Below are 12,234 nucleotides of genomic sequence, written 5' to 3' on the forward strand. Positions count from 1 at the left end.
ACAGGTGCGGTTGGTTTATGGTCGGTCACGTTTACACCGTGTTCTCATTCTTATGCGGCCGCACACAAGAACTTTGCGCAGAACAAATAGTTTTTCTGTTCCACATTCTGCTGCAGCGAGGGCATTTATTTCAAGGACTCTTTCTATCTGTCTGTCTGTCTCTCTTTCTTTTCTTCCTCGGTGGGGAGGAAGTTGGGTGCTGTGCTTTGTATACTTGCTACACTCGTGATTTGATTAATAAAAAATCCAGCTCAAGTAGAGGCACTCTGCTGCTCCCCCACCCTCCTCCTCCTCTTCCTCTTCCTCCTCCTCTTTCTCGTCTCCTCCACCCAGTGCCTTGGTTCACCGCCTGGTTAGGCTGACCTGGCAGTATAAACAAGGCAAATGTTTTTCTCACTCCAGCCGTTTTATGACCACACTTACAGCGTTAATGGCAGCCTCCTTATCTACCGACAGTTACCCAGGGGAACCAGCTTTAGCAGCTTTACTTTAGATTACAAATGTTAATATTTCTCAACCACCACCTCAACGGCTGTGAACGTGTGTGCCCGCATGCGCCTCTTTGTATTGGTGTGTTCCTGTGCGCTCGTCCCTCATTGCTGATGTATCTATTCACGGACATTTGTACAAGTGCTGGCCGAACACGTTATCTCACAGCTAACACAACATGCTGTATCTTTGGCTGTTTGCGTCCAGGAAGGGGAGAGTTTAGGGAGTGTCACGTTTACAGCGGGCATGTTGCAGATTTTACGAGCTGAGACGCCCTGTGTGTGTCTGTCAAACGGCCTCCACATTTTCCTTTCACGCTGTCAATATGAGAGATGGATATTTGCCCTCTTTTGTGTGTTTGTAAGAGAGCCGAGAGACACGGCGTGCCCATTCCAACTGGTCAAATACTGTGGTCAGGAAGAGCATAAAAGCTGATGGAGCAGCCTGCATGGCAGTATCTCCCAGTGAGCCGGTCTGATGCATTATTCTATAAATAAGCGGAGATGAGAGAGCTAAAAAGGCAGACAGGATGGTAAATAGTGGTGGGGGTGAGAGAAAGGGAGAAGCTCCAGCTCCCCGATGAGGGCAGAGCTCAGTCAAGAGGCAGCAACTCGAGGCTAGGCCTCTCTGTGTGGACAATGTGTTCCTCTTCGGTGGTGGTGAGTTCACTGTTGTGTTTAACCCCAAAGACACTGTCCCAGTTTGTCCATTAGCTGTTCCGTTGGCCATGATGTTTATCTTTATCTGTAGGTGCATGTACAGATGGGTGACACTGACTGCTTTGAGCACTAAATAGATTTGAGTCATATGCTGTGGCCTTTGCAGTCAACCCAGCTGCACCTACTGGCGAGTTCAGACCGACGTGTTCACCAGACTTCCAAAAGAGGGAATATCTTTTGGACGTTTCATTCCTTAGAGAATCTATACCAGGGTGAATTGAAGCTGTTCTGGTGGCTCAACACTTTACTAAGACACTTGATGTTGGTCTTTGTCTTCCATCTGTGTGTGTCAGGGTGTTCATAAAAGCGATGGAGGTGCGGAAAGTATAGCGCTCCTACACCAAAACAGCAGTAAAGGGTGAGATAATGCTTTGTCTAGACAGTCAGAAGTCATTTCATTAGCCAGCAATTTGGGCCTCTCCCTCCCTCACCTTCCAGTCCTGCAGACACTTGGATGTCCAGTAAAGAGACAGGGTCATCAGAGCGTCTCGGTCTGTGTCGGTAGCCATTAGGCCTCAGGAAGTAGTCCAAATATATCCAGGCCAGGGATCGTCGACCAGACAGACCTGACTAGGTGATGGCGCAGGCATATATTTCAAATTATAAGGCTGGTTTTCTTTGTATTTATTTTTATCTCGACCTTAAATCGTTTTAAATAATGATTTGTAAAAAGCACAGACCTTTCAGAAGAGGCCGGGTGGAGTTGAATGATAAGCAGGTTTTGAATTAAAAGACTATTTGTAATTACAAAGGACTCTTTGGTAGGTTTGGTGGTGTCTAAAGGCGTCCTCATCAATACTCTCTGTCATGTTGTCAGCGGAGTATAAATGACGGGTTTAATAAAAGAGAGCAAACAGAAGCAGGTCACAGGCTAGAATGTGAGGGCCACTCATGGCCCCGCTCTCCACGCTCTGTTCTCCTTCCCTCCCTTTTCAGTCCATCTCTCGCCCTCGGATGGCATGCAGAACGGCCCTGATCCTCCCAAAAAGAAGATTAACAAAGCCCTGACAGAGAAGTAATCTCTCTGAAAACATTGACTCCTACCATTTCAACACGCTGCCTCTAAACATTGGAAAATGCCGCTCTGGTATGCTTAATTGCAGTATGCGGCACACACAGAGTGCCTTTAGGTATGCTAAATGGAAAACCTCGACTACTGAAGGCATTCCAACATTGTAAATGTGCAACAATGGAGCTTTACAATTTAACACTTGGCAGGTTCAGAACTTCAAGAGGACTATTTCAAGGGAAGGTGTTGTTCCTGACAATAGTAAAGTGGGTTTGGTTGTTTAGATTCGAGATCATAAATATGTTTGAACTTCAGTTTAGATGAAGAGTGATTCATGAGGACTGGAGTGGCTTTCCCAATGAAGTATAATTGGTCACATTGTTGTCTGTGTATGTTGTCGTCAGATAAAGTTCCAGCCATGTGACCTGTTACTCTTGGTCTATTTAATGACTTATCTGGGTTCCGCTCAGGGCTCTAGACTGTGACGCTGTTTGTGCAGCCTTGAGTTTTGTAGCAAAAAACAGCTGTGCAAAATTTCTTTACAAGTCAAAGCTGAATTTCAAGAATGTCCGATTATTTTCCAAATATTTTGGTCAGCTTTATTTTAGAGGCATTCTCAGTTGAGGAGGAAATGTGTGGCCTCCAGTTCATTGCACTGTGTAGGCAATGTCAAGTGAACTCTTTGACCAAAGTGTTAAAACTGACAGAGAGTCAATGAGTGACTAAGATCAGGGTTGGGGAGGAATTCATGTGATGCTAATGCAAAGAGCAGCACGCCTCGATCTGGCCTTGTACAACCCAGAGCTATCCATAATCCTGCTGGCAGATATTTAATGCTGGAATTTTCCATAAAAGGAACAAGCCAGCTCTGTGTCTGTCCATCTATCTTTGTGTCCATCAGTCTGTGCCTGTGATTATCCTGTCAGGCTCTCCGTCACACACTGTTGACGCTGCTCTGTGACGCCACCCATCATTCAAATTATTTTTAGTGTAAAGTCCAGGCACAGGAATTGGTAATCCAAGGAGTGACATCTGGCCTTCAGGGCTTATGTGATTAGCAGAGAGCCTTGCCCCTAATAGCCTAGCGGACGATCTTCATTACCTCTCTGGACTAGCCCACAGCGCCGGTCATGAAGTGACTCTGCGTGGGCACTTGAAGCAGCAAAAAAAAACAAAAAACTTGATGATTGTTCAGATTATATGTACAGATGTCATAGTTGAGGCTTAAATAAGTCTTTCAGGAAGCATGGGTGGGCTATGCTACATCAGCTACTGCGTAACACCCACCAAGCTTACAGTGAGCCCTCATAATGTGCACTGCATCTTCAATCCTGCAGCATTAGGGCTAAGACCAGATGACCACGCAGATAACTAGTAAGTCCAAGCAAGGCCACAGAGCGACTTAAAAAAAAATGTCAAAAAGGAGGAGGGAGAGAGGTTAGGGGGGTTAAAGGGTTAAAACAAATGAGGCAAAGTGTAGTGGAGGACTGCCAACTTCCTACTGAATTAATCATCATCACTACTCAAAGGGCTAATAATGACAAAGTGACCAGGCATGTCTCCTCCTCTCCGCTTTCTGTCCGCAGAGGAGAGTCCACAGTTAGAAGTCCTCCCGCCTTGAAAGGGAATGCTTCTCCAATTATCTTTGAACAGAACAAAACATCCCAGATTTCAAGATATCTATTAAACACAAAAGCAAAAAAAAAAAAAAATCCACAGCAGCAGACGGTGTGCATGCATGGATTTTTCTAATGTTTGGGCGTGAGTTGCGACCGTGGCGCTCTTTGATTCCTGCATCAGCATCAACAGCACGGCCTAATTGTGTGGGCATTGACACAGCCAGGTGGAAGCTCTTAGTTTGTTAGCAGTAAACTCATTTTGGGTTTACTGGAAACTGTTTCAACACAGCATTACTACAAGTCTCGTATAATCTTTCTTGCGCCGTAATAATCATGTCAATGTTACAAACAAGCCTGTTTGCAAAAGCGAGAGATAAAGAAAGGGACTATTTTTGGGCCGTTGTTTGCTTGGAGAAGCTTTTGCTTATTCTGAGGCAGCTTGTTCCCAGGAGTTCAGAGCACAGCCTCGCTGCAGTTTTGCTTTTGTTTTGTTGTCTTCAGGATCTGTAGTTGAGAGGGAGTTCAGTGCCCCTGTGCTGTTCTCATAGTTACTTGACCGAAATCTCTTCATCCACCTTCCCCAAAGTAAGTAATTGTGTACCAATAAATGCAAGTGCTGGGTTGTGTGGAGGAGAAGGAAATTGCAATCACTCAGTCTTTTCTGTGCGCCTGTTTTTGTGTACGGTTTTGTGTTGCTGTCTCTGTGGAGTGACCCATGAAAGGGTGTTCTTTTAGTATTCACTCAGCCTATTTCCTTTGCTGCAGATGGGAACAGTGGGGAAATGGCATTTCCTCAGCAAGGACCAGGGTTTGCATAAGCACTACTCAATCTAAACCTACTTATCTTTCTGCTAAACATTCTGACTTTTATTTACGTTATATAACAATATCAGAAATAACATAACATCGTGATCACAAAAAAAAAAACAATTCCTCTCCCACTAGTTGTAATGATGCAGAGATAACAGTGTTTTGCAGAGAAACAATTTAAAGCCAAAGCAACAAATGCATAATGACATTTTTGACGCTATTTTAGTGATTGTTAGCTTACTATGATGTTAAAAAGTTCAAGAGCTTTAATTGCCAATGCGTCAGCATTTACGCTTGGCGTTTTATTGACCTGCTCTGACCCAAGCTGTCTTTATTTAAAGCTACTGGCTACCACTCGTGTTTCAGACACTCTCAATTTCCTAACCTCTCACTTTCATCCCCCTCCTGTCCTGTTTGCTCCTCCCCCTCCTCTCTCATCACAGGTATGGCCTCGCAAGTGCAAGTGTTCTCCCCTCACACTCTCCAATCAAGTGCCTTCTTTAGCGTGAAGAAACTGAAGGTGGAGCAGAGTTGTAACTGGGATATGACAGGGTACGGCACCCACAGCAAAGTCTACAGCCACAACAGCAGCAAGAACTTGTCGGCCGCCACCGGCCCCCTCGGCATCAACAGCTCCCTGCAGATCGCCAGCTCCATACTGCCCTACGAGCAGGCACTCATCTTCCCAGCCAGCGCGGGCCACATTGTGGTCGCCTCAGCCAGCAGCACTTCGGGGGCCCTGGGGTCTCTGCTGGGCAGCGGGGGTGGAGGCAGCAGCAGCAACAGCAGCGGTGGTGGAGGCGGCGGCGGCGGCGGTGGCAGCGGTGCGGGTGGCGTGGTCGGTGTTCACAACCTGACGCGCCGCAGCACGGTCAGTCTCCTTGACACCTACCAGCGATGCGGGCTTAAACGCAAAAGTGAGGAGCTCGACAACAACAGCAGTGTGCACATCATCGAGGAGCACGGCCCACCGATGATACAGAACGGCGCAGCCAGCGGAGCCACGGTGGCTACGGTGGCCACCGCCACCTCCACCGCCACCTCCAAGAACAGCGGCTCCAACAGTGAGGGTGACTACCAGCTGGTGCAGCATGAGGTGCTCTGCTCCATGACCAACACCTACGAAGTGCTGGAGTTCTTGGGACGGGGAACCTTTGGACAGGTGGTCAAGTGCTGGAAGAGGGGCACCAACGAGATCGTGGCCGTCAAGATCCTGAAGAACCACCCGTCGTACGCGCGGCAGGGTCAGATCGAGGTCAGCATCCTGGCACGTCTCAGCACGGAGAGTGCGGATGACTACAACTTTGTGAGGGCCTACGAGTGCTTCCAGCACAAGAACCACACGTGCCTGGTATTTGAGATGCTGGAGCAGAACCTGTACGACTTCCTCAAGCAGAACAAGTTCAGCCCCCTGCCGCTCAAATATATCAGACCCGTTCTGCAACAGGTGGCAACAGCGCTAATGAAACTGAAGAGCCTGGGGCTGATCCACGCTGACCTGAAGCCAGAGAACATCATGCTCGTGGACCCGTCTCGGCAGCCCTACAGGGTCAAAGTCATTGACTTTGGATCAGCCAGCCATGTGTCGAAAGCAGTCTGCTCCACTTATCTACAGTCCAGATACTACAGGTAAGAGCTGCAGCTTTGAAATGATAAATATATTGCTGTAAAACAAATATGAAAGACTTACTTTAGGCATTGTATGTAACGATGTTGATGAACAGAGGAAATGGCACAGTGAGAAAGAAATATGTCCCACTGTTTGTGCCTCTTCATTTTGTTTGGATGATCATTGTGCTTTCTGCATCTTGTTTGATTTATCCCAGCTTTAATAGGAATGTTTTCCTGGTTGAGCTGATTATTTGGCCAAACACCCAGATTTGCTGCCAGCCTTATGAGCTGCTGCTGATTCTGCCTTTCCTGTTAGCTTATTCACCCTCGTAGTTAACCCCCCTTCCAATGTGGGACAGGACAGTAAAACTCAAAGGCTTGCTGAGTAGCCAGCTGCTTATTGTGTTTAGTGTGATAAAAACAAGCATGTTGTGATGTTACTTTGAAGATTATCAAAGGCCTGTTTAGTTGCTCCAGAACTCGGTGAAACTCTGGTGAAGATGTGTGAGACTGCAGGAAATATTTGAAGTAATGACATGTTTTAGTGTCATGGTAGAGGGTCTGAGGAAGAAAGTGATCTTTCCTGATTTTGTAAAAACTCTCCCATTGAAGAAGGACAGTAGGGTGGCAGCCTGCCCACACGCGTCTACTCACCCTACCGCACCCCAGGCTCCAGGCTCCTGGACCCTCAGCCCCCCATCACCATAGCTGGCTCCCATTTCCCCGAGATAGAGATGAGAGGTCAGCCTGAGTTCTCCTGTAATATGTGCCTGTAATCCACACCAGCGGGCCCTGCATTAGAACCAGATGAGTCTCTGGGAAGGCCTTTCTTTCTTGTCCCAGCTACTTCTTGAGCAGACTTCTTTCGCCCATACCAAACAGCATGTTTAGGTTTCAGCGGAGGCAGCATCGGGGAAACAGTGCGTGGAATCAAACAGTGCCATGTCCGTACTGAGAGAATCTTTGTTTGCGGCTCAGGCCTGGTGCCGGGGGAGAACAGGTGTGTGTGAGCCACACACACGTTAAAAAAAAACAAAAAAAAACCTCACACATACACCCACAGACGAAGACCAGGTGGAGGCTCCGCAACTGTGCACAGTGAAGAGTCTGCCGAGGGAAGTTCAGTGGATCCTTCGTTCAACTTTACGTCTTATCACTGGCGTTTTAAATGTGCTACACCGGAGACCTTTGTTTCCTGTTAAAACAAGAAGCTGGCAAGATCAACAGTGGAGATAACTTTGAGTGAACAGGAATTCAAACTGCTGCATTTGAGAAAGAAACCTGCAAGCTGAGAAATCTTCTGATCCTGATCTTTCATCACGTCTGACAGGATTATTATTTCATCAGAGCTATAGTGTTTAGTGAACTGTTTTGTATACACTTCTGCCCAATGGTCTCTTAAAACTACAATACATGAAGGTCCCTGCATTGAAATGGGATTGTTTGTGTCAACAGGACAGTACCGTTATATCCTTTTAAGTAGCTCATCCTGAAGTAAACACCACAAGCAGCCTGTTGTTGCTCCTGGGCTGCAGGTCAACATGCAGGCCGTAAAGTGGTCCTGTTTGTTTTCTTGTGGAGTGACGAGTGGAGGAGAGCGGAGCGATCATCCCTTTATTTCCTCTTGGGAGTGGAGGACGGGAAAGAATGGCTGACGCTGACCAGAAAATGACCCACCAGCCACTAATACCAGTTTGTGGTATTGGGGGTGGCGTGTTATGTGTGTGTGTTCTGTGTGTGTGTGTGTGTGTGTGAGGGGTCTACATGTCACAGGGCTTTCTGCACCGCATAATATCATGCACGTACAGCATGTCATCAACAAGAGTGTTTGCTTTACCGCGTCTCATTGTGAGGAATGAGGCAAGCCTCACAATTCAATTCAAAGAGCGGGCTCATGGGAGATGAGCACTACGGGTGTCTCAGCATCGCATGCCGTCTGGGCAGCAAACAAACTTGGGCTGCGGGTGGAGTTCATGGTGAGTTCAAAAGCTTAGAGGAGAACATCAAACCATCTTTGAGGATTTCGGATGAGAAGATTGCAGGATAGTTTCTGTTTCTGCAGACGGTACGTTTACAGGGTAGAGATTACATGCAGGTGGGATTTGCCAGCTCCAACCTGCTGCCTCTGTGTTACTTTATATCTTCCACAATAGCAAAAACATCCTCCCGTTGTCGACTTTGATTCTTGTTAAATAAAATATTTGACTCTTGTCTTAGTGCGCTTAGGTTTTTCTCAACGAGCCTTGTTTTTGGGTGATGAAATGAAATGACATGAGATCTTTTCACATCATGAACATTAAGAAAGAGGCCTATTGTAGACCTTATACACACAGAGCCATTATCACTCGCTTTTGCTTACATCCATTTGGTGGGAATTTTTATATCCCTCAAACATTGCTGTTTGCATTTTGGATGCCATAGATAGCACTGCATGTGCTGTAAGAGCCTTGCAAATGACTTATGGATTTTCCACAAGGTTGACTCATGCAAATTAAACACCAGGATTCAAGGTAAACAAGTGATGTGCTATTTGCAAGAACAGCTCTCAGGGCGCTTAGAGTTTCAACTTCGTTCGCTTCACTGCTTAGCGAATACTGGCTCATGTAGCTGAGCTCATCTATCCTTGTCAAATAGGCCTGTCTGTAGCACTTCTAAACTCGGTGCCAATGGACTCGAATACAGCCTTCCCACCATCATTTGAATGCATCTAACTTACCTACCTGTGCAGTCTGTTACGGTGCCTCTTTATCCTGTTCTTAATATTTCTGAGGCGTTCACATCCCCATTAGATCAACTTGTGACCCACTCCCGGTCCCACTTCTTTTATCCTCTCTTTTCCTGCTACTCTTTTTGCGTCTCGCTCATAGCTTATGATGTCACAGGTAAGCCGGACAGTCGAGCCTACCCCGTGCCCGATAAAGGGATTATTGTCTAGTCCCAGTTGGGCATGTTTGTCCTATTTATCTCATCAGGTAAAGGCCATGAGATGGGTGGAATGCATCGAGACATTATTTAAGTGCATGGAAAGTTTCCTGAGCCAGTGCAGCTGCCATGAGCGGGGCGTGAGGCGGCTGCTGGTCGAGGCAGTGATGTGACGAGAAGTCGCGCTCTTCCCGCGTGACTGTCTGCTGGACCGCACAAAGGCCTTGTCTTTATCGCAAAGGGCCTTCCCGTACATCCAGTAGCGCTCTGCATGGTTGTGAACCCCAAGCTGGTGATTGGTCCGTATCTGTGACTTTCAGACATGACTACAAGCTGAGCCTAACTGGAGCCCACGCTATTATATTACACTTAAAAGGTTGGTTCATGCAAAGCACAAACAACTCCTCGCAGAACGCCTAAACTTACATGACAGCGGTCGGACAATTTCTGTAATTCTGGAACCGAGCCATCTACCTCACCTCCATCCTGGCCCAGGTGTGTAGAGGTGAGACATTACGCGTGATTGAAGAGTTTTGTGCGTACAAACAGTGCCACACTATGAACGGCTTGTCTGAGACTGTCTGAAAGCGTGCTCCATTATCCCAATATTTAAATAATTCATTCTCGCCCCTCTCTTTTCACAACACCTTTGCGTGTGGCTGTTCAGAACAGCCTGCACCTGCACACATCACAGACTTCAGACTTGTGTGAGAAACCTACACGTCACAAACACTACTACAGCAGCAGAGGCTGAGGAATTAGTCTATAAGACATTGTAAAAAAGAAAAAGTCGACAGTGTCTGAAAGGGAGGAAAGGACTTCTTGATGTCCCCAGTGATCTGAAGTGGCCAATGTCTGTGTACTCTTGATGCTTATCAGTGTGCAGCGAAAGGCCTCTGGCAGAAGAGACATTAATGCATTCAGATGGAAACTTCACAAAAAGCCCAGATTATGGAACTCTCCGCACTTTACTTTTAGAACCAGTGGCTTTTTTATTCATGTTGGCAGTAAAAATGGGTGCAGCGGATGCTACAGTGGGATCTCCGACACCGCCGGGCTTATGTCAAAGCCTTAAAAACTGATGAAATATGTATCTGTCTCCATCAGGGCTTGTGCAGTCACTGCTCGGGCTGAGGCGGCTGAGTGTAAGACGAGCCCCTACCCCACCTGTCTGTCTATCTCTCTATCTGTTGTTAGCGTTTCACAAGCAGACAGACAGGGCAGGCGTTCCAGCACATTTACCCTGCCTCCGTGCGGAACATCAAGGTTTTTTTTTTTTTTTTTTTTTTAATGAATGAGGTTGCTATTAGTTACTGTTCTGTGAAGCGTGTGTTAAAGTGTGTGCGCCGCAGATGGGGAGAAAGGTGTAGGTAAACGCCAGGATCAGGTTGCCACTGAGGGAAGATGGATTAGAAAAGGGACGGAAAGGCAGATACGCTCCGCGGCAGCTGCGTCTGTTAGCATTGTAGGAGTTGTTTATGTGAAGATCCTCGAGAAAGTATCTTCCATTGGAAGGGAAATGGGGGGAAAAGAGGGGTGAGGGCTGGAGGTGAGTGGGTGGATGAGGGGGGAGGGAGGGGGTGTATAGAAGGTCGTTGTTTTGCATTCCTCACCAGCACCTGGAACAGCGCTATTTCCCCCCCAAGCCTTGGCAGATTATTACTAATGCAGATGAGCTTTCATTAAGTTCAGCTTGACTGGGTGGCTGCTGCAGCACGTTGTGACTTTGCTGCTGACTTTCTGGTTAGTTTCCGTTTATTTTTTTATTAAGCCTCATATTTCCAGCGCGTGGCCACCCAGGGCCTGGGCCATCTTGTTGTTGTTGACAGTAATTGCAAAAATCATTGGCTGCTATAAGGAAATAAAAAAGAAATGCCCCTAAAATGATAATTACTGCTCCCTGTATTCACTTCTGTGCTCTTTATGACAACCATAACACCTTAGTATGCATGACAGAATCCTAATAACCTGTTTCTCATTTATAATTTGCCTCTGGGCAGCTTCTCCATGTGTCTCACCGGAGCAGCCGGTAAGCAGGAGACATGTAGCAGCTAAGCTAATTAACTACTGGTAGTCAAGCATATGCATAGGAACATATACAGTCACCGCTTCATTTGGGCAAATAACAAATGAGAATTATTTAACTCTTACGGAAAAAGTGAACTTGGCCACCTAGCAGCAATCAATGCACTCTGACAAGCCGCCCTATGTGTGTGTGTGTGTGTGTGGTGTGTGTGTGTTTGCGCTCCCCTGCTAGTGTGGGACTGTGTGCTCCTACGATAAGACAGAGCTTTCTGAGTTTCACCACATCGTTTCATCCTGGCTACTTGTCTTTGTTCTCCTCCGCAGTTCAATTTCCATACATTTCCCAGGATATTAAGCTGACGGAAATTAAGCTGCCTTGATAAAATACAGTGAGCCGCCCACTTGAGCTCAGGGAGGCTGCTCTATATTGATTGGCTTATTTGAAACATAGCATTTCTTCCTCATCTAAGCTTTTGGGGTGGGTGAGTAAATGTATGAAGGAACTTGCTCAACCTTAAAGGTGTTTGTAGAGTTGCTGCATAAGAGCGCAGGCTAATGGTGAAAATGGAGTGGAAGGTCATTAAAATGTCCAGACTCAACTGTGGGGTTACGACTATGAACAATGGAAGAGAAAAAACTTCTCACTCGAGTCTGAAAATCATTAACTGGACGGGTGAAATTTCCCTCAGCAGTAGTCGTATATTAATTTTCCTGCTCGCCACAGATTTGTCTTTCTTTTCCGGAGTCAAGCACCAGTGGGATGGCAGGGTGATGGCTGCCATCAGCGGCTGACTGGCACAGGTGCCCCCAGGTCTAAATAAATCATGAGGGCCCCTGCTGATCCCACCCCCCTTCTTCCATTCCTGTATGCCCGCCATCCCTCCACAGGGAGCTCCAGAAAGGGGGTAGCCCCCTCCGCTGCGCGCTGCCTCGGCTCCTTCCCGCCCTCCTTCCTTTTCTCTTCTTTCCCACCTCCTCTCACCTTCCCGTCAACCCCCCCCCCCCCCCCACCCCTCACCTCTTCCATCCA

General features: G+C 47.0%; 1 protein-coding gene across 2 annotated transcripts in view; it reads left to right on the forward strand.

Moving 5' to 3' along the window:
- The window catches only part of hipk2 (homeodomain interacting protein kinase 2), a 69,976-nt gene that overhangs the window by 11,846 nt on the left and 45,896 nt on the right, over positions 1-12,234 (forward strand). The window contains exon 2 of one of the 2 annotated variants that reach the window (XM_068602619.1): positions 5,090-6,275. In XM_068602619.1, the coding sequence (XP_068458720.1) occupies positions 5,090-6,275 (1,186 nt within the window). Of the gene's footprint in view, positions 1-5,089; positions 6,276-12,234 lie in introns of those variants that run through there. The other variant, XM_068602620.1, reaches the window with a different exon arrangement.

This window comes from Clinocottus analis, unplaced genomic scaffold, assembly GCF_023055335.1.
Source record: "Clinocottus analis isolate CAN_PGR_092001 unplaced genomic scaffold, fCliAna1.0.p SCAF_6, whole genome shotgun sequence".
NCBI classification, from domain to species: Eukaryota; Metazoa; Chordata; class Actinopteri; order Perciformes; family Cottidae; genus Clinocottus; species Clinocottus analis.